At 38.8% G+C, this 23,391-nt stretch overlaps 1 protein-coding gene across 1 annotated transcript in view; it reads right to left on the reverse strand.

The window, feature by feature from the left end:
• Positions 1 to 23,391, reverse strand: part of LOC306867338 (single-stranded DNA-binding protein 3-like) — a 73,229-nt gene that overhangs the window by 33,620 nt on the left and 16,218 nt on the right. The window contains exons 3-4 of the mRNA XM_079412943.1: positions 20,214 to 20,275; positions 12,588 to 12,672 (exon numbers count right to left, since the gene is read on the reverse strand). Coding sequence (XP_079269069.1) covers positions 12,588 to 12,672; positions 20,214 to 20,275 — 147 coding nt within the window. The remainder of the gene's footprint in view (positions 1 to 12,587; positions 12,673 to 20,213; positions 20,276 to 23,391) is intronic.

Genomic DNA, 23,391 nt, shown 5'->3' on the forward strand with positions numbered 1-23,391 from the left:
AGGGTAATAAAGCAATACGGTATTGCCATCTGTAAGTAATGCAAAAAAGCAAGCAAAAAGGTATTACCACAGAAAAACTGCAGAAAATTAAAAAAAAAAAAAGAGAGGGAAAATACCATGGTACTGCACGTGTGTAAAAATTCAAGGTAATAGCCTACAACAACCCTGACTTTCTCAGGTAGGAAAAAAAAATATTAATAAAAAGAAAAGAAAAAGAATGATAATGCCATTGTACAGGTCTAAAAAAAGTAATACCACAATACTCTTTTTTTTTTTTCCAGAAAAGAAAAGGAGAAAAGAAAAATATTGTCAAAAAGTCAAGGTAATAGTAAAATGGTAATATAACTCCTAGTGAAACAGGAAAGCAAGCATCCATACAAGAAAGCAAGAAAGAAAAGTTACCATGGTACATTTATGGTATCCGATGGTAATACCATGACACTTTAATACAGGCTTTCTCCGCACTACTTCAAAGAATATTACAGCATTAACATGGTACTTTTTTGTGAAAGCAAGCAAAGAAGAAAGAAAGGATCTTGTGAAATGTTGAGACAGTGAAAGCAGTGAACGTGGCAATTAAGACATGTAAAGAACCATCCCAGTAAAGCCCCGTCATTCTGTCGCTGGGGCAGCAGGGTACAGCTCTGCCAAGATACGACTGGAGGCAGGTGTGGGCACAGCCTCAGCGGTAATCAGCCGGTCAGTGGGGAGCCATTTTGACTTCTAGTGAAAGCCTCTGGAATCACGTGGTATAAAAATAATAATTACTCTGCATTACACTCAGTGTCTGGGAATAGACCCACGGCAGCACAAGACAGAGACGATGAGCCGCTGCGTCTTTCAAGACAGCGTAGTATGTGTGTGCGGAGGTGAAAAGTGGAAAAATAAACACTCCACCCAAATCAAATAACGTAATCTCCAGTTATAAACACTGCCTGTGTGAGTAAACCCAATCTACAGGAACCTAAAGACGGAGCTTGTTTTGAGGGATTTATGCTAGTTTTGTGGCTTTTTCCTCACAATCCGTGGAAGCCTGTTGAAACTTGATCCCGAGCACACCGCTGTATTACAAATGGACAGTTTTACTTCATTGCGCCAAGTCGGCACTTGAAAGCAGAGTGGAGAAGGGTGGCCCGCTATGCCAACGGTGCCAGACGTGGTAAATGCCAGCTGTGGGACCTGCTAACTTAACCTCGCAGCCACCAGCGCTGCCCACCGCTGGCGCAACAAAGAGGGACGAAATGAAATCGAGAGACTTGGAATAACTGTGGTATCCCTTGATTCACACCCCCTTGCAAGGTTATGAGAAAAACACACCACTGCGGTCTCTGTATTGACACTCGCAGAAGAACCAGATGGTTTATTCGGACAAAACCCACAGCAGTGCAAACAGGAATCTGAAGCGTTGCGCAGAAAGCAAGCAAACACCTCCTGCTTCTGAAAAACAGATCAAGGCGGAAGGGCGAGTCAGTCAATGGAGAATTACTTTATTTCATTGTTTGCGACTCCCTAGTTCATCGTGATAACCTTCAATGTGAAGGTCACCAAGAAGGCATTGGCCACGAATGCTTTCATAAACCAAAAAACTTAAGATGGAGGTTCGAAAATGATTAGATAACGATGACACATTTTCACAATCTCAAAAAAAACGACAAACTGGAAGTCCTTAATTTCTAATTTCTTTTAACTTTAGTTGAGTTGAAAAAGTTTAATATTTGCAACTAGACTGCGCGATCGCCCAACCGTATGTTATGTAGCTGTATTTTTGCTCAAAATAATAAAAATCGCAATGATTGTTGCCATTTGAGAAATTATTTTTCATGTATTGCACTTTAACCAATAAGCACAAACCAACAGAATGTGGACTCGTGCACATGGTTTATTTTACCAAATCTAGTATACTGATTTATTACATGCTATTTAATATATAAATTATTATCAAAGACTTGGATATTATAGGTTAATGCATAAATAATATAAAAGATATGGATATGTACTTTGTAGATATGCATAAAACAAACAAAAATAAATATATATGTATATAAATAAAAAAAAATAAAAAGAGTAAATTCCGAATAGTAATTCCAACAATTACAAATTGCAATAATGTTTCTAATTTAAAACAACAGCAGTTGAGTAAGTGCATTAATTCAGGAACCAATCACAAAACAAAAATAGTTGAGATCTCATGACAGAATACAGAAAGGGTTAATGACACTTTCGTTTAAGCCGAACGTCTCACATGGAGATGAGTGAGTGTGTGCACCTGGTTGCCAGATTGCAAAAATTAAGCAAAACACCGAACAGAAAATGTATCCTTTTAACAGAGAAGTAGGGCTGCACAATTAATCGCATGTGATTGTAATGCGCATCTCGTCAGTAAAGCCGGTTCTGTGATTAGTAGTTAATCTCCTTCACGTGCTTTCAGATGGAGCAGCATTTAATACACAGAGCTGTAGATCGCTGACAAGCTACGCAATATCGCGTTCATAATCGCAGATGAATCGCCATTCGATTATGAACGCGACATTGCGTAGCTTGTCAGCGATCTACAGCTCTGTGTATTAAATTAGGGTGACCATACATACCATTTTTCCCAGACACATCCTTGCCAGGACTTGCTTTGGTGTGTTTGACTTAAAGCGGCGTGGCTCAGAGCGATCAGTGGTTGACATCAAAGTACCTCGGGAGCGTTTTGAAAGCATAAGCAACTTTGATGTCATACACCGATCGGTCTGCACATGCAAACTAAGCCAAAACCTAGATATTTTAGGCAATAAAGAAATCCTGGCCAGGACGCGTCCGGGAAAAATGGCAATATGGTCACCCTAATTAAATGAAAGATTGTGAAGGAGATTAACTACTAAACACAGAACCGGCTTTACTGATGAGATGCGCCTGACAATCGCATGCATAATCGTGCATCCCTACAGAGAAGCTCTGATTTGGGGATTTGAATTCTTGATATCTGGCAACCGCATACATGAAAGCTCACATAGTAGAGGGCTGGACAGCAGTCTGCAATAATATTTTGCCTCTATTTTTTCGATGAACATTTTTGTATAGTTTTTTTTTTTTTTTTAAATGCATTTGAATCTCATCTTTTATCGTCAACGATATTGCATGTTGATATAGTCACACTTATCATTTATTGACTTTATTGTCGTCTCATCATAGTCTCATTTTAGTCATGGGAAAAAAACTTGTCAATGAACATTTTCTCATCTTAATTTTCGTTAGTTTTCATAAAAAAAATTAGCATTAATAAGCAGTAAAGTTTCGAGCGACTGCCCCTAGGGGGCGAAATGCAAGTATCGTATGCAAATGTTGGCAATACTGAAAAGACAAAAAAAAATAGTGAAAATTATGCTGGCAATGATAATATTTATTGGTTATCAGTCAAAACCTAAAGTAATGTTAATCGGAAAGCCACATTGCAAGACTGTGGTAATTAGGGTTGGGCGATGTCTACAAAACTGGCATCGGACGATGTCTGCAGTGAAACATTGCGATGGACGATGACATCGGGGGCTGGGGGGGTGGAGTTAGGGGGTGTGCCCGAAGTGTAAATCTGTATTCAGAACGGCAAGGAAAACAAATAACGATTGTCAATGTTTGTCTTTTACAGTACATAAAATTTCACTTACCACATAAATTAAGTAAGGAGAGATGACTAAAGCTGGTCGTACACTGGACGCGAAAAGCCGCGTCACACCACATCTTTAAAATTCAAACATTTTCTATGAGCGTACGCACACCGGCGGCGCCATTTGGCGTCTATTTGTGGCGCCTAGCAACGATTCAAAGCAATGTGGAATAACGATGCCGGCTCAACGTCGTGATGTCTATCAGTCATCGGCGATGGACGATGGCATCGTCTATCGGCCCAACCCTAGTGGTAATGCTGCAACAAAATCTGCAATGTTGCTTGTGGAGAGTCACCAGTTTATTTTTTTATTTTTTTCATTTAATGCCTGTAATTTATTCCATTTTCTGTGAGAAACGAGTATCTCTGGACCTAAATCTGGGTTGGCCGGCCATCTTCAAAAGTAAAGAAGGAGTTTAGATCAAATCAGCACTTGGGAGGGAGACTTGCAATTGTGGAAATTCAGATGGAGTTCAGGTCACACCTCCTCCAGACAGATGACATTTAAATTCCATTTATTTTCTTGGCAAACGCCGCCTCACCAGAGCAACTTACAAGAAAATGCATATACTGTATCGTGACGATTGTTTCAACACACAGTAAAGGACACAAAGCAGTACCACCCAGCTGGTGATCAGGCATAGCTATGTGAAACTTGACGAAACAAGTCTTAGAAGCTAGGTGGGGACACTAGCATGCTAATATCTCATGCTGGGGACCAGCATCCAAAATACAACATATGCTTCTCTCCTGGTGTTTTTCAGCTGGGAAATCAACAAAGAGGAAGATGAAGGTGAACAACGACAAAGCCTTTGAGTGAAAACGTGTGTGAGTCATTGTTAATTCCTTTAAGGTTTATTCCTTTTTGTCATCTTTCAAAACACTGATAATTCTCAATGAGAGCAAGAGAATGGGATGCATTTTGAAAGATTTAAAATGAAAAAGGGCAGAAACTGAGCATACGAAAGGGGAAAAACAGACAGGTGAACGCTTGGCCAGATGATGCGGCGAGGACAGCTCAGATTGAGAGGAGAAAAGAGGCACGTAGCTCACATTCAAAATCACAGTCACACATTAGTCATCAGGACCACCTGGAAGCGCATGAAATAAGAAAGACGAAGACAATGACCAATGCTTATTCACTTTCCACTTTTGAAACGCTCGGATATATTAAACCACCTGTTCCTCCACTTGTCTTTTCAATGACGCAGAACACTGCCAAAAGATGCCGCAACGAAAAACATGTTCGTCTGTCACCCTTCCGTCCTCTCCAAGTTTTCCGCCTCGCAAGTGTGTCATTGAGGAACGCTCATGTCTGTCGTGTAGGCATATGTGACGGCTGAAATCGGTGTTAGTTATGTTCCAATTTAAACGGTGTAACAGAGTGTCAAGAGTGCTGAGGGTCAAGAAAAGGGCCTCCATTATGTACTTGCAATGTTTCTGTCAGTACGTGATGGGATGGGGAAAGCCATCTTTCAAAGCATGACACTTGATGTCGCAGACAGGATGTCCAAAAGTGTCTTTTCAAAATGGACTAGTCAGTAGGTCACTTGAAGTATTAATTAGTCTTAAAAACCCAAGTGATACTTTGCCCAAAAAGGTTTTTCCAAAGGTGCATGACTGTCCATAGAATTCAAGTCAATGGGGTTTTAGACACCCTGACTTATCTTCTGAACATAAAAAGACAGAAACTTACACATTTGGAAAGACAAGAGGCTGAATAAATGATCAAAATAAATTTTTTTGGCTGAATTATCAATCTAAGGAGGCCTTGAATATTTAGGCTGGTTTTGGGTTCGCCTGACCCGGTTCTTTGGGGAATTTACAATAGACAGGTTCTTGCTGGTGATGCTTAATAATATATTGGTACCATTCTGCTTATTAACTGATTAGTATATATCTGTCCATTCTAAATATATAACCAATACTGTATAATTAATTAAATTATCATTTATATTTTAATATAGGCTATTAATATTATCTTAAAGTAAGCATTATGAGACAGCAAAAATTGAAATGTAAATATAGCACATTTACAATAAAATAAATATCCAATGCCAGCATATATACAATTAGAGATGCACCGATCGAACGGCCAGGGACTGGAATTAGCCGGTTTTCTGCGTGATCGGCCCGGACCGGTGACCGGCCGGTCAGTCTGCCGATTCCGAGCCGGTCTGTTTTGACGTCACACTTACAGCGACTAATAATGTATTTATGTTATGCCAGACGAGGCTTGCGCAGCCTGAGTGAGTGTGAGACACATGCAGAAATCAAAACAAATGAGCGCAACCGCACTCATAGAAACTTACAGATGCATACTGCGGTAGTAAAAATAAGAAATGTATAATATATGATTTAGCTACATACGCAACATTACACGACCAAAATGTTTCTACACGATTGCAATGTGATTTTAGACTAGGGATGTGCGCTACGACTAATTTGACTGTCGTTTAAACAGAAGTTTTGTATCCAACTAGTCGACTAGTCTAAAAGCTAGAAACCCCCAAAAAATTACAAAAAAAAAAGTGAGTGTGTCTATATAACAGCCTAAACTTGAAATACTTAAATCTTTGAATCACACTGTCAAATCCCTCAATTAATTCTGCTAAAAATAGGTCATGATTATGCCTTATGCTTGCCTCGCGTTATCATCATTTAATATTAGGCGGTCGTTAAACAGAAAAAAAATAAAGAGCATACACTCAACAGAGCCCTGCACGGCCCTCAAATTTAGGCCCTAGCCCGGCCCTGGCCCGAGACGCTCAGGCTAGGCCCGGCCCACGTCCGACAGCTTATCAGAATTTCCGACCCGAGCCCTTTTTTTCCCCCTTCTCCTAAAACAGTTTATACTACTGTTTCGGCTATTAAAATAGTTCAGTTTTGTGTGTAATGGCAAAATTATTATATTTCGTTTTGTTTTTTTATTAAGCTAATTTAGAAAAACGTTGGGAGCATTTTTGTTCGTTAAATAGCCTATAAGTTTTTTTTTTTGTTTTTTTTTTTAAGTAACGACCAATCGGCCAGCAGCATGAACTGATCATAGCCTATGTTTGATCAATTTAGCCTTCTCATATCATCACGACTTGCCTAAAATAAAATCTATAGATATACTAAAACAGTTCAAGTATATAACAATGTTTAAACGTTAAACCTGCGCTATAATAATAATAATATGCGCTAGCCTATATCTAGTTTGTGCGGAGAGAGGAAGCTAAAGCGCGCTCTGCAGGACATGGAGGCACCAGCAAACACTTGCATTGCTTTCAGTGGAAACAAATTAAAATAGCCTACGCCGTTATTTTTTTATTTGTTTGTTTTTTTGATAAAGGTAAGAATAATACATCATTCGGACCTGTAAAGGGTCTACTTGTATTTGTGCGCACTCACAATACCAACAAAAGGTAGTTCTTTTATAAAACAATAAAACAAACATGATGTGCTTTCTGCCGTCTTGAACAGGAGTGCTTCAGCTGAGCGAATACATGCCTCACAGACATGATAAATATATCTATAGAAAGGTTTAAATTATCACTTAACGAAATAAAAAAATTGAAAACAAAAACTCTTTTATTATAATCTTAATCATAATCAATAAAGATGCATATTTCTCTCTAAAGGCGCGTCTAATGAGGAGACGGCGAGTCAGGATCAGTAACTTCATCCTTGCGACACGGACAGAAAACATTAGTTTATTAGTAAATAGTTCAAATATCTCCTTACTATTTCCCGCAGACACATTCATGGTTATGTTTGCTGGGGTTTTGCAGCAAGCTTTAGCCTATTGTGTGCATTTGAACGCAGAACTATTCGGCTGCGCTGAAGTCACCTGCTGCTGCTGCGGGACACTAAACACCATCGAGCTGCTCTCAGTCGTGTGGTCTCCTGTTGTTTCCACCAGCGCGGGGATTTTTTTTTCCATCACTAATCGATAGATGTCTACAATATAAAAAATTCTTTGCAGGGCTCTAACACTCAACATAAACCGGTGCATAGCTTATTTATTCAGATCGGCTGGAGCAATGCAGAAATGGAAAATCAATCAATAGACTGACAGAATTCTTAATTTTCATATAAAGTTAGCCAACATATTAAAACAAAAGTAAAAAAAAGGAACGTTTATCAAGGAATAGCATTAAAAGGCTTTAAAAAATTTACTTCATGTTGGCTATATTGTCTAAAAACAAAAGAATGCTAGTTTTACTTACTCCATGCACATTTGTTAACGTGGTCTGGCGAAAGACTGGACGATTCTGCACTTGAAAAAAAATAAATCGCTCGGCAGGAACTGAAGTCACAGGCACGCAGAGAGTTTCGAAAAGAGCCTGGAAATCCCGCAGCACCACCGAAGTGGGTCTTCGTTTAGAAGAATAGATCGCGTGGATGGGATCACGGACCGCAGCGACGAAGATGAAAGATTGGCATTGCTGGCTTTGGCTAGCCTCCAAGCTAACGCATAGGTCTTTCGTGTGGTCATTCTAAGCTCGCCGCAACTGACGTGAAGACAAGGCATGAGAGGTCTGAGGTAAAAATGTAGTTTCTGCCCAGATATGCGTTTAAAAATATTTAAATATATTGATATGTATTCTTTAACGTTAAATGTAACGTTAAAATGATGGTAATTTTAATGATAAAATGTTTTTTTTGGGGGGGGGGGGGGTTCTCTCGTGTAATCGACTATTGTTTTCAGTGTCGACTAGTAGGAGCTGTACCGTTTAGTCGACTAGTCCCGCACATCCCTGTTTAAGACAATAGTAGTTCAATAAACAAGTAGTTAAAATTAAGTGACTTTACATTTTAGACACAATATTGACTGCTTTTGCTCAATTTCGCTGATGAAACTAGCTCCAATCAAAGCCACAGCAGAACTGTTTTGTGTCTCCGAGCAACACAGCGGTGTTTCGTTACTGAATGAATCCGCGTTTTTGAATTAATCAAGTCTTGATTCAATAACCAATTCTTGGCTTGTTTCCGAATGAATCATTTGAACGAATCTGTTAAATAAGGGACTATTGACTCACTCATTCAAACAGTCGTTTGCCGCCACCTACTGGTTTGTTCTCATATTTAAAACTATCATTGCATTTTTCCCAACAGATTTTATTTGTATGTTTAAAAAATATTTAAAATGTTAATCTTATCAAATTCTTTTTGCATTCAAAATTTTGCAGTGTAAATGCATTTATGGCACATCAGCTTCATCAAACAGTCTGTGTAAATACATCTAATCACACTTCAGATGCAGCTTCTGTTTCCTGCAGTGGAAAGATCGAGTTTGTTGATACTGATTTCATTTGAACGGTAACAGCTCTACAGTTTCAATGTAAGAATTTGATGTGAAAGATTACATTTAATAAGGTTAGGGGAAAAATTACTATTTAAGAAACATATTGGGAAATGATATCTGTATTGTTATATACAGCAAATCCTTTTGAGTTAATTGTTATTTCTACCTCTTTTGTAGTCAAAGAGCCCTTTATTTTGAGAGTTGTTTAAGTGAGAGAACATCTGTAACTTTGTCCAGATTGGGGGAATTGTAATGTTTAATAATTTATGTAAATTATTTTTGTTTGCATTAAAAAAAAAGGATAGATTTTTGTTTGTATATAGTTTTAGTTTTTAGAAAGAAAATCGGAATCTGCATAAATCTGTATCGGCAGGTCACACTTACCTGAAAAAAATAAAAAAATAAAAATCGGAATCGGCCAAGAAAATTGCAATCGGTGCATCTCTATATACAATATCAATAACATACATACATACATACAATATCAACCGATATAGATCAATTTATGATAAAGCTTGTTTTGTGAAATTCCTTGTGGTGGAGTTCCTGAAGATCTCCAAATTAATAATGTGCAATTATCACATGAACATCTCTAGACTTTTCACAGAACCAGGATTACCATCTAGATCAAACTGGAAAAGGAACCATCTGAACAAAAAAAACTACTAGGCCGCAGCTCTGACGGCAATCAAAAAATAAAGGATAAGATCTTTCAAATCACTCGCCAGAACAATATTGCTATGAACTCATCTGTTTACAAGCAATTCCACGAGCAAAATAACAAGTATGCAAACCATTCTGCTGGTGTAACTTAATACGGAGGTTTAGACTAAGGCTCTGACGGGAGACAGGCTTCTGTGGGAGTTTTACGAAGTTTTCAGTGAGCAGGTACCACTATATCCTGCTTTCCCTTCCTTTCCTCAATGTTTCTTCTCTTTCTATTCAGTGAGCGACCCCAATGTTGGGCTAAATGCTGATTTCAGATCCTCTATAACAGAGTAGCAATCAATAGCTTGTCTATAAGTAGACTGAAGTACTCCCAGATGACCCCGTCTGTTTAAAAGGGGGGGATGGGTGGTAAAGATGTGGTATTGAGGGTTTCTTGGTGGCACTAGTGGCTGCCTGGTTTTGGGGAACTGGCTCTCCACTTCTGGGAGCCCAGCCAGAGTCACAATCCTATAGCAATCCACGGATTAGTTATGAACCAGATTCCACAGATCTCAAGATTTGCATGTTATATCCCATTATCTTTCCTCCCAACTAGAGGACTTACTCGCACAAAGTGCATCACTGGCCACTTGAGGAAAAAAAGAGAAAAGAAGGGTAGACAAAAAGTAGTCAGTCAGTCAGATTTTCCCCAAATTCCACCACCAGGAAATTTACGAAGAAAAATATAATGGTTTAATTCTACGACTGCAAAAACCTAGTCACCGTTGAAGTCCTGACTTGGAGAAGCCAATATAACTTCAGCGCTGACAGTGAGGAGGATTTGACTCATGGGAACCCGCTTGTTTTTCTGCCCCTGATCCACTGACACGCTAGGGAATGGGCACTGTTATCAGCCTTGCCTGAGATAGCAGGCTTGATGGGGCAGCCGGTCCACGGGGATCCCAGAGCTGAAGTTAATCAGACGGAGACAGGTCTGGAGCGACCCATGGGACCGCTGCCGCCGCCTCCTCGTCCTCCATCTCTACCACCCCCATCACCACCAAAACTCGTCACGACCTCCACCGTAAGACTCTTCACACAACATTAGCCTGGTGTCTACAAAAGCCTCAAAAATAGACAAAAGGTAGCCTCAGGTCTTCCAAGAAGTGGCCAGCCATTAGCTAGAGAGTTGACAGCTGGGGAAATCGCTCAACGGTGCCGAGTAACCCTCGAGGAACAAACTTGACGTGTTCACTTTATCCTAGCCCAATTAATAAAAACCCCAAACCCAAAATTAGTCCACTGGACACAACATTCTGAAGGCAAATGGAGATTAATAGCCTGATGAAAAGATTTGGGAAAACATTCGGAACGGGACACAACACAGGCCGGATATGCTCTGACCTCCTGAACTTTGCCGAGGGTTAAAGGTCAGGGGAAACCGGTCATTAATCCTCAGACTAGAACTCGGGGGCAGGACATCTGAGCTTTTCAAACTCGCTGAGTCCCTGAGGTCCAGTAGCAAAGCCTAGAAACTGATCTGGAGTTTACTTAGAAAAGGCCACCGAGCATTTCAAACAGTCATTCGGAGCAGACAGCCTGTTTCACAACAGCCGCATCAACTTCGAACACGGGTGGTCAGTGGTGCGGAGGAGGGGGTCGTCAGAACACTCATTTCGACAATCCCAGGTGTCCATTGGGTGTTAGAAATGATTAGGCGTATAGATTAATTGAACACACGTCAGACTTAATTAAGCATGGCGTTTAATTAACCATGTAATTAATCTTATAGAGGCCGTACACAGGCGCGCAGATTCCAATTGGTTGAAACTTCAGCAGGCAGCTGACACAAACTTGTAACTGTTCTCTGCTAGCAAGTCCAGAAAATTAAATGTCTGAGGCAAGAATAGACGCATAATCCCTTTCATGACTCAAGCCCCGAAATCTGGCCCAGGTGAGATTCCGGCGCTAGCAGTTAGCAGTAAATCATAGTTACTTTCATATAATCTTTTTACATATTATCCTCCTCTGGAGCGTATTCAAGAGGTTTTAACACTGCTAATGTGGCGGGTAAAAGATATTTGCACAATTTATATTTGATGCAAAATGTCTGCCAAAGAAAACATGCAGAGTGGGAAAGAGGTCCCAGTGTACTCTGCAAATTGTGGATAAAGGCGCAAACACTCAAACTCTTCAAGACTGAGCCCAAGGGTTGGACAAGGGTCAGTGTTTGTGGTAACATTAACATGGCCATTTGCGGTTGGAAAGCCACGTCAACAGAGAACTACCCTTTTTGTTGGAGCTCAAGGGTTGTCCACACATGCTACTCCAGTTCTCCATTACTAACTTAAAGGTCTTCCACAGATCAAGGGGTCAAAAGGGTCATGGTGCAGACCTTCAAGATAGCCCAGCCTACTCTTAATCCTGCAGCCTTAAAAGGATAGATCACCCAAAATTTTTAATTGTGTCCATCACCTTCTTGTTGTTCCAAACTTGTATGACTTATTTCCATTCCAGAACACAAAACCGGAAATCTTGACGTTGACATCCAATTGACTTTCTTTTTATGGACCGAAAAGACATTTCTCAAAATATCTTCTTTTGTGTTCCACAGCAGAATGCAAGTCTTACTGGTTTGGAACAACGTGAAGGTAAGTAAATTATACCAGAATTTTATTTTTGGGTAAACTCTCTCTTTAAGCATCTGGGCTATTGTGCCAGAACTTTATTAGAACCAAAGGTGTATCCTGGTACGTAGACAATGAAGCTACCACAGATTTATGATGATATTTATAGATATTATGAAATTTTCTTTGATAAATGTCACAACCTGGGTGAACATATTTATAGCACATGCGTTCTATCAAAAATGACCCGAAGCTTAAGATAACCGCACCGGTAACTGCAAATAGACAGTAAACCTGATCATTTGGGTTAACAAAGTCACCAACAGCAGAACTTCAGGTTCAACCCAACCCCACGGCGTATAGAAAAGGAACTCACATAGTCGTGGAAAGCCTTGGCCTCGCTGGAATGTTCACATGTCTCCCGTCGATCTGGAGCTGCACAGTACAGATCCCAGAATACACTGCAAAATAAGGCAGAATAAACAAAGCTGAGTATCAAATACATGGGTGAACTTCACCGAACTAAACAGCTGCCGAACTAAACACCAATACTAAAACACGTGGTACACTTAACACCTCAAGGCCATGTGAAAAATAGTACTGAATGGCATGGTTTGTTCCAGGCCTTGTTGTTCTAATTTCTCCAATTAGCCTAGTCTTTACCGAAAACGTTTTTAAAGAAAAGCTTGAGCTCAGCTGTGATGCAACTACTCACCTGCTCACAAATAAAAACACAACATTGGAGTTGCCATTTACAACCCTTAAGGGTTTATTTTAACATTCAATAAAATTCAATTCAGTGGCTTTTCACCATTCTGAGCTTTTTTGATGGAACCACCAAAACTACTAAGAAACAAAATTCAAAGCAATGAATTTATAACAATGATACAATGCATTTTCAACATCCAAGCTAATTTAATTTAGATTTTGCCAGATTGAGTTATGAAAACTTCTGATAACTTTCAAGTTATTGATGAAAGATGTGAGACCCGCAGGGTTTAGGGGGCAATGCAGATTAGATTTTTCTGTAGTGTAAACGAGCAAAATGGTTTCAGATCAGGCTTTGGTTCCAGCACACTGTAAAAGGCATGTCAAAGTAAGAACAGAAGAGTATCACACTCAGAAGAACTTGACAGCTTCCATCAAAGCTGGGTCACTACAATCATAACCCCTGGATAGCTTCCCACTTCATGAGGCGTGACCTGCAAGTGGCTAATCAATTAGGCTTGATATTTGTTAATTAAGGAAATACGGTCCTTAAGGGCTGCTAGGGGGAGTGGGTTGCACTCCAAATGGTCCCTTAATTACTTCATTGAAAATAAGTACCTGTTAAACAGGTCGGCATTAAACTGCTCTCACTCTTTAGATATTGATTTAATGGACGCTTCATAAAAGCTGCTGAAGCAGGGCTTAAGAAAACGAACGCAAGTTGTTCCATCTTCCGAGGCAGCACTTTTTACTGCTGTGCATTATTTCTGCTGATGTAACAAAATTAGACTTCTGTTCTGAATGTGGGAAAAAGCTTACGTTAGATGTGACAGATTGCAAAAAGGACAAAATAGGCCGCTCACGGCACGGCGACAGGTCAATGGGGCTAATCAGTTTCCACCCATTTCATATATCTTGCCGTGGAGTGGAAACCATTTGACGGATTTGTGTTTGTGAGCATAACGCAAAGGATAGCATATGACAGCTTTCATAAATCACTCACAGTTTATGGGTGGAATAAGAGAGCACGGTTAAACAACATTCAGCTCATCAGACTAAAAAAAGTAGAGGAACTGTAGCAAAAATCAAGTGTTTAGATTTAAATGCAGATTGAATTCATACTTCTTACAGGGAATAGGTCAGCCAAAAATTAAAATGATTTCATCACTTGCTCAAAATTACATGGATTTGGAACAAAATGAGGGTATCTTCCGTGAAACACAAAAATATACATTTTAAAGACCACACTGGTCGCCCTTCTCTATGAAGTTACAATAAATTAAGACCTTTCAAAAAGGACACAAAAGTATCAAAGATAGTTCATATGAAAAATCTGTGATTTCATGAATTAATCATTCAGACCATTTCTGAGAAATGGATGAAGATTCTCAGACTCTAAATGATTTACTCACAAATCAAACTTCTCTCATGAACATCAAAAACAGCTAGGGCATATAGGCCTAAATTTCAATCTGATCTTCACACAAAGCCATTGTAAAGCTCCAAAAACTGGTATAGCATTCTGGACCAATGTTGCTTTCTGTCATTTTGGAGAAATAGCCTTAGTCCTCATTCATGTCAAGATGTTCTTCAAAAATTCACCTTTTGTGTTTCACAGAAGAAATTAAGTCACGTATTTGTACAAATTTTTGGGTCAACTATTCCTTTATAACAATGGTGGGGATGATCTACTCCATATAAATGAGAGAAGTAAGGAGAAAAAATAAAAGGAAAAAAAAGACAAGATGCATTACAAGAACCATACATAAGTGCATAAATGAGTGCTCAGTAGGAGGTACCATACATTAACTCCTCACATCCTATAGAAGCCATAAACCAGGAAACAAATAACAGGTGAAAGGAAGGGAAAAGAAAAAGCGAGAGAGGCACTTTGACAGAGGAACGTCATGCCTGTTCTTCGCCCTTCAGTCAGTGCACAATAAAGACAGGCGGCATTATCATATCTATCAGCTGCCGTTAAAGAGATTGCAGCTTTGTCGGAAAGCTGCTGAAGGGAGACAGCAGGACCATCTCAAATCCAATCAGGGTGCAGGGGAAATGAAATAAGACGCCAGTTACACTTTGTTACTGAAAAGCCGCAACTAGACACACATCAAGGTGGGGAGAAATGGAGAACACAAACAAGTCACGTGTTTTTTTTTTTTTTTTTTGAAAAGGTGAGTTTGGTTACCTTGATTGCAACAGAAAAACTCGTTTAATGCTTTGAAGTTTGTCTTTAAAAAGCTGGTGTGATGACTAGGGGTCGACCGATTATCGGCCTGGCCGATTATTGGCACCGATATTAAGCAATTTTATGATAATCGGTATCGGTCATTTTCAAGACCAATGTGCCTATAAAATTATTTAATTTTGAAACGCACTATTTGGCTCTGATGCAGCCTGTCGGAACTCATCACTCTGTGGCCTAGAGCAGTCTCCGCCCACCGCACATCTGATTTGTTGAGAGTCAGGAGTCCGACCAATCAACGTGGAAGACTAAAGGCACTCTCACACCGAAAGCGCTTGCTAACTGGTGCTGCTTCATCACGCATCAGTTATCTCTCAAAGGCAGCAGCAGACGTTGCTCAAGTTGCAATAAATTACAATCCACTACACTGAAGTTGTAAAAACCTCAATATTATCTATTTATGGTTTCCGAGATGGGGGAAACGCAGGGGGAAATCGCGGAATCCAGTCATATAAATGGAATTTACTGTATAACGCGGAGTCACGAAATTTGTTTGGATAGTTTGGATAAATTAATCAAAAGTAGGTCAGTACACTTAAATCGACTCATGATATGGACTATCTGTAAACATTAAGCTGCAAAAAGACTATTTAAATATGAATTATGCATGTTCGGCGTGTCTCTGTATATGTTAATGGCACAGACGCGCGGTTTTGACACACACACACACACACACACACACACACTGGAGTGCGCGACGCTCGCGGTGTATTCCGCATCTGCCATGTCACTAAATGAGGACATAAATATATGAACATCATCCCCAGAACTGCTCTGAGAGTTATTTCATGAGCATTTGACTGTTTTGTTTGAGTAAAACGATCGTCATATCATAAATAGGCTACAGAAACTCAAGAGGTCCTCATGGCAACCCGTCAAAATAAATGTTCGGTTTATTTACTAATGCTACTACAATTATTACAACTTTTGTTTAAAAGAACAATCACACAATACGGTATTTCTTACATGTTTTAATTTTAATAGTAAACACATTTGTTTGCCAAAAAATAGTTTAACTCATTTGATTAAAAGATCAATTAAATTAATGTTTTATGCCTTCATTTGCACTGCTCTGTAAATGAAAACTAATGGAAATTACTGTCACATAGGCCAAGACTAAGATACTGTCACATAGGCCAAGATTAAGTTACTGTCACATAGGCCAAGATTAGGATGACGGAAATTGGGACATTTCAATAGGCTATTGAACCAAGTGAGCCTATAACAGGCTATTAGTGTTATAGTTTCATTAAAATAGTTGCGGTCTTCTTCGCAATGGAGCTATGAAGACAATTAAATTATTTACACTTATTATATACATTGCGCTTTTTAAATGAATCAACTGATGTGCATTAGATGATGAATTGAATAGTCACCTCTTGTAGGTTATGATTTAGTCAACCGAAAATAATTAATGAAGAATTATGAGAGGTTATGCTATTACACACATTTCTAACATGTAAATTATTGAAGCCAAATACTTCCCCAAGCTGTTTAGCTGTAGTATTTAGTATTCATAGGCTTAATCATGAAGCATGCAGTGGCCCCACTTTTAACTCTCTCTGTATATATTACCCTTATTGTAGATGGATGCATGGGGGAAGACAAGAGTAAGAAGTGCAACCAAAACTAGGGAAGGCCGTTTTTGTCAGAGCCCTTGTTATTCTTAATTTTGACATTCATTTTCATTTTTACACCAGACATATATATCGGTTATCGGTCTACTTGGTCTGTAATAATCGGTATCGGCCCTGAAAAACACATATCGGTCGACCCCTAGTGATGACACCATGACATACCTGAGTGGCTTTTAAAATACAAAAGAAGTGTGATACTTATATTAGTCTACGAAGCGTCAAATTATCCAAAATCTTGTTATGTAAAATAATAAAACAATACTTAAAATAAAAACTGAATTGTTTTTTTTGTTTTTTTTTTAAGTAATAAAACTTAAAATACATACAGGAAAAACTAGAGGTATTTTTTAATATTAAAGCAAACGATCGGGGAAACATGGGTTATTGGGATTGGGCAATGACCTAAACAACTGGATTCGAACACTGGTTGCCCGCACATGCAACAGGTCTGTACATGTACACTTCCCACCATACCATGTCTCCAACATTTTTCCTTTTGATAATAGATAATATAAGACATTATACACCCAGAGAAACAACTTAAAATACCTCAATATGACGTATTTTTAAATATTCAGCAAGAAACAAATATGTAGGAGGAAGTAATTAGATGGCATGGGAGTTTACCTATTAAAATATAAAAAGACTGAACAAGAATTTGCTAAAACAATGCCTAAAGAGCCATTTGGCAGTGTTAGACAAATTATTTACTTTAAGACAAGAAAAATTAATCCATTACTGGGCTATTATTTTGATTTTAAAAACATGCTGCAATACATCAGAAGTACTACACAGAAAACACTTGTTAGAAAATTATACAACGCTCATGCAACAAAAAGACGTAACCAAACTACATAAAAGAAATGTTTTATGTCCATTTGTTAACCCACATGCTTCTTTTGCTCTCAGCATCAAAGCGATATTGTAAAACATGACCTGACCTAAGAGTTTATCAGTGTAAGATGTAAATCAGCTGCCTTTTCATTTGCAGACTGTGTTATTTCAGAGAAGAAAACATTATGCAGTATGATTGATTATTTAAAAACATGTTGTGTTCTACCTGTTTTCATTTACACCCAGGTCAACTTTAAATGCACACGCAACCACAACAGCCGTTCTTTTTTAGTTTGTTTCCTCCGTTACACGGTTGCATTTAAATTAATGTACTTGAGTGTTCACCTCAAGTACATTTTCACACTTCTTTGTGGCTTTTCTGTCATCTCTACCAATCACAAAGAAGGATGTCAGCTTTAGGTCATCTGAAAGTAAATCCATATAACATTTTTGTCGCTCGACTTTCTCCTTTCTTACCAGACATCGATTAAACAAATCTATGCACAAGATAAATCGCATAAGGTCATTCTTTTTTTTTGCGATCCACACCTGCACCCCAACTAAAACCTCCACCCCCAACCCCTTGCTTGCCTTACAACAGATGTGGATGACTGCCCATCTCACCAAACTTTGCCTCCAACCCCTTCTCACCCACCCCAGAGCCTGGTGCTACCATTCAAACCCCCTTACAACAGGAAACTGCCTTAGACAGAAAGGAAGAAAATGCAAAAGGGGGGTGGGGGGCAGTGGAGAAGGAGATTTGGCTGTTTAACACAAAGAAGACTGGAATGCAAGGAGTTAATCCGTTTGAGGGTTCTTCCGCAAACAAAGGACAGGCCTCCAGACAAAGGTTGGTGGGGGTACGCACATGGGGGAGGGGTTGGCTTTCCCTTACCATCTGGCCCTTTTGTTTGGGGGAGGGGGGTTGGTGAAGAGGGCGGTACTCCGTGGCCCCTCCGAGTCCCTAAAACCCCGACACGACCCCCCTCCTCTACGTGTTACAGCTCCAGACAGACGCTCCTCCAATAGTGTCAACACCATACAGGGACCCTCCAAAACCTACTAGACTCCAAATAATCTCACAGAGGGGAGCCAGTAATCCAAGATGGAGAATAAGTTGAGTGTGATAAATGAACACACTGCTCTGTGTGAACCTGATCTACACACACTGATCTTATTTTTGAGTAAGCTAAGAACATAACGTGAATTCCAGACAAACATGAGAGTCTCCAATGGACCCAAGTCAGGATACATGCCATATTTCATTTGGATCCATTGAAATAAGGCCGTAATGGATAGGTGTACAATCTTTTTGATTGGTTCTACTGTTGTGTACTTTGGGCTCGATAGTTTGACTGACAAAACTTTGAAAATGAATGTTTCCGAAAAATTACCAGAAGACAAAAAACTCCTGGATACTAGGATTCCCTGGTGTAAACACTAGCTCTTAGATAAGCATGATTTTCCAAGCCATGTTTTTACTAGCAAAAAAGCTGGTTAAAGGACTAGCCTAGTTCACTTCCTGACTGAAAATTTCCTGGTAATTTACTCACCCCCATGTCATCCAAGATGTTCCAAGTCTTTTGTCGCAAAGAAATGATTTTTTTTAAGGAAAACATTCCAGGATTGACGGGTTGAAGGTCCAAACTACACCATCAGTCCAGGGTCGTACAAAAAACTCATTTTCTCCTCCAACTTCAAATCACCCGACATTGTTGTTTTTTTTGAAAGGGGAGTTTGACTTTCTTTGGGCGTTCGCTTTGTAAACACTGGGTCGTGACTTCCGCCTACATCACGGATGACCTTTCCCATTTGACTACATAATGCATGAAGTCGAGCTTGTGCAAGACAAGCATGTGGTTAAAAAGTATATAAATTTGTATTTTGTTTTAGAAAATGACTGGGATCGCGTAGAGCCCTTTGAAGTTGCAATTTGGACCCTGTTGAAGTCCACTAAATGGAGAAAAATCCTGGAATGTTTTCCTCAAAATCTTTAATTTCTTTTTGACTGAAGAAAAAAAAACATGAAAATCTTGTATGACATGGGGGTGAGTAAATTATCAGGAAATTATCATTCTGGAAGTGAACTACTCCTTTAACTATCAGAGTCTGGGTTCTCTGTTGGTTGACCAAGGGAAACTTGCTATTTAAGTAAGCTGAGAAGCCTTGTACGCACAATCCTGGTCTTTTCAACAGGGTTGTGAATATTGGATCTTACTGAGTGGACTGTATGTCAACCCCTCGCAGCCTAATTTTAATTCACAATTATTTCAAATTAAATATGCCCTCTATCCTGGCTAAGGTTCACAGAGAAAAAGACCAATACAAGAACCTGTCTTGAAATCAACCAACAGTCATACATTAAGATCTTTCACATGCTTCCACAGCATTTTACTCTAACATCTGTGTATAAAACCTAAAGCTACAGGCCTACAGCTGTATGGCAACATACAGATATCTACTTCCAAGAATAATGAACCAGCGTTCATTTAGGCTCCTCTACTGCTGCTAACAGCTAGCATGGCCATACCGTCAGAGAATGTTAGGGGTTTTCAGTTACAAGATCGATACATACCACCACCATGAGTGCAGGAATCCAGGAGGCTCTCCTAATGTGATATTCTTCTCCCATCGGATCTAAAAAAGGTAGAAACAGACAAAGAGAGAGAAAAAGAGGTCAAGTACGAATAGACCAGGTTCACAAGGCATGAACTACAGTTAAAAAGCTCCTAATAAAGTTTAACTTACCTTACCTTAACAATATTAAAACAATGAAAAACAAATAAAACATCTAGTGTTCTTTTGGTTAAGCAGACCAATCGCTACAGTCTAGGGATCTAGTGTTGTCACGATACTGGAATTTCTAACTTCGATACGATACCTTGAAAAATATCGATACTCGATACCATTTTCGATACCACGGTGAAAAAAACTGCCACAATATTAAGGGGGTAATTTTTTTTAATTTAAAGATAAATGTAACAAGTCGAGAACATGCGGTATATTTTACATGAACAAAAAAATGTCTTGAGGTACTGCATTTGTTGATTTATTTATTAATCTTTTATTAATCTTAGTTAAATGTTAATTGAAACTAAAGTTTACTAATACATGTACTAATTAAAATCCAAAGTTCTATTTGTTGATATTCTCATTTGCTTCATAACCAAAATATTTCCCGATATAGGGCCCTATGAAATCCGTTTTATTTTTCCCCAAATTCCGTTTTATTTTTTTCTACATTCAATTTTTTCCATTTTAATTGTTCTGGATTCCGTTTTTTTCCGTTTGAATTTTTCTGGACTCTTTTTTTTTTAATGGTCAAATTAAATGCTATTAATCTAAAAGCATGTCTAATTCATTAAAATCATGAAAATTATACAATTTAACATTTAATTTATTAAAAGTGTAACAAAAATGACACGCTTAGGGCCGTATGAAGTGTTTTATTTTTTTCTCACCTTATGTTTTATTGTTACCAGATTCTGTGTTTTAGCATGTCTATTATTTGAATGCATACAAACATTTTTTATTTATTCTTACAGTAGCCTTATGAAATGTTTTCCCCCTCAGAAATTCTGTGTTGTGTATTTAAATTTTACTGGATATCAGATGAAGGCATAAAACAATTTAAATTAATTTATATTTGAATTAATGAAAATTAAACATTTACATTTTTGGCAAATGAAGGGGATTTACTATTAAAATTAAAATATTTTGTGATTATTTCTTTAAAAAAATTAACAGTAGTAGTAAGCAGTAGTATTATGTACATTCTACTAAATAATAGTAATATAGCCTATTTCTGGCACACGGTCTTTAATAGGCTGTTAAACTGAACTTTTATTTTGACGGGTTGCCGTGAATACTTCTAAAGTTCTGTGGGTGTATGATATGACGCTAGTTTTACTCAAATTAAATGGTAAAAAGCTCTTAAAGTGCCTTTCAGATCAGTTCTGGAGATATTGTTGATGTATTTATGTCCTCATTGAGACGGCAGACGCTGAAATCACCGCGAGCGCCACATTAGTAAACAAAACCACACATTCACACATAGACGCGCAGAACATGCAGGATTCATATTTAAATCGACTTTTGCAGCTTAATATTTACAGATACTAGTCCATATCGCGATTTGATTTAAGTGTAATGACCTACTTTTGATTAATTCATCCAAACTTTGACAAATCCGTGACATTCCGCGTTAAACTGTAAATTCTGTTTTTATGACTGGATTCCGTGCGCGTTCTCTGCATCGCGGAGATCATAGATCCCTACAGATAGCGCTCCTGCTGTGTTCTTTAACAACCAGAGCAGTCATCTTTCTATTCACTTCACTTTTGCTATTTAACCAGAGCGAAGGAGACGAGTGCGGTCACGTGTGGTGCTTGTCCATGCGCCTTTGGAGAGAAGTGAAAGTGACAGCTCGGCTAGTATCGGTGTATCGATACTTCGGGAAATTAATATTGGTACCGTTCAGATATTTCAGTATCGATATTTATCGAAATATCGATATTTTTGACAACACTATAGGGACCTACAAAAACCATTTAGCTGTTGTGTTATCCAAACGGTTAGCTAAATAGGTGGTCCTAAAGAAGCCCTATAATTAGATCTCATTGGTTTCGGGTCACACTGATATATGAAGTGATATATGGACACCTCAATACATTAAGACAGATACTAAAAGTTTTTGTAGCTTAAACAGATGCTCAAAAACATAATGCAATTGTGATGTAATGGCCAAAACACTTGTCTAAATGTATTGTTGCACTGGTGCTTTTGAGTGCATAAATTACAGACAAAATAGACATTCAACCCTAACTGTGATGCACACCGAGACCAACCACTAAAGTACAATATATATATGTCCAATACACTTTCTAACACACCATTTCAAGTATTACCTAATGGTGATTTTCCACACCAAATCAGGTCACGTTCTCTCTCTTTACAGATTACACCTACTCAGCCTACCACTGTAACGGATGGTACTTTTCCAAGCAGACATATCGATTTTATAACATGCCCTGTCCATAACTATGCACCCAAAAAGCTGATGTGCATTATTCTGCGTCTCCCTGATGTAAGGGACTGATTAACAATGTTTTAAAGTGCGTGTGTGTTTGTGCTGATCAGTGCAGAGCTGTGTAGCCCCTTGAGGTCCAAGGTGTAAGTAGAGGGAGTTTCAGCAGTAATTGTGAGGTGGCAAAGGGAACAAGCAGGTGACTGCTCCCTCATTAAGCTTCAATGCACAGGTGCGTCCTCCTGCTGTGTACCTGCCTGGGCCGAAAGACCTCCCCTGTGGTGTACAAGTGTGCCTACGCTAAGGTCTTGAGATCTGACGAGCGTTCGCCTAATTGAATAGCAACGGCGATAATGACGACTGTCGACGGCACACATGTTGACGCCCTACTGCCGTTACAAAAACACTAAAACGTTGGTAAACACAGCCATCTGTTTACTTGTTGACTCTTTAATATTTACTTGCGGTGTACAGTTTAATTTTGCATGCATATATGGTCTAAGCTGCAGAATTCGCCTTTCTAAAACTATGCTATTGGGTTGGATTGATAACCAAATTTTATGGTCAATACCTAATGCAACAAATAAACATCCAATGAAACTATGACTGCCAATAGTAATTATCGATAAATTACTTCGCACTTACAGTCAGTATATTCCAGTATTCTTCAAGAAAAAAAAAAAACTGTCTAAATGTAGGGTTCAACTGTTCATTAGAATGACGCACG

This window comes from Barbus barbus (assembly GCF_936440315.1).
Source record: "Barbus barbus genome assembly, chromosome: 49".
In the NCBI taxonomy this organism is placed as follows: domain Eukaryota; kingdom Metazoa; phylum Chordata; class Actinopteri; order Cypriniformes; family Cyprinidae; genus Barbus; species Barbus barbus.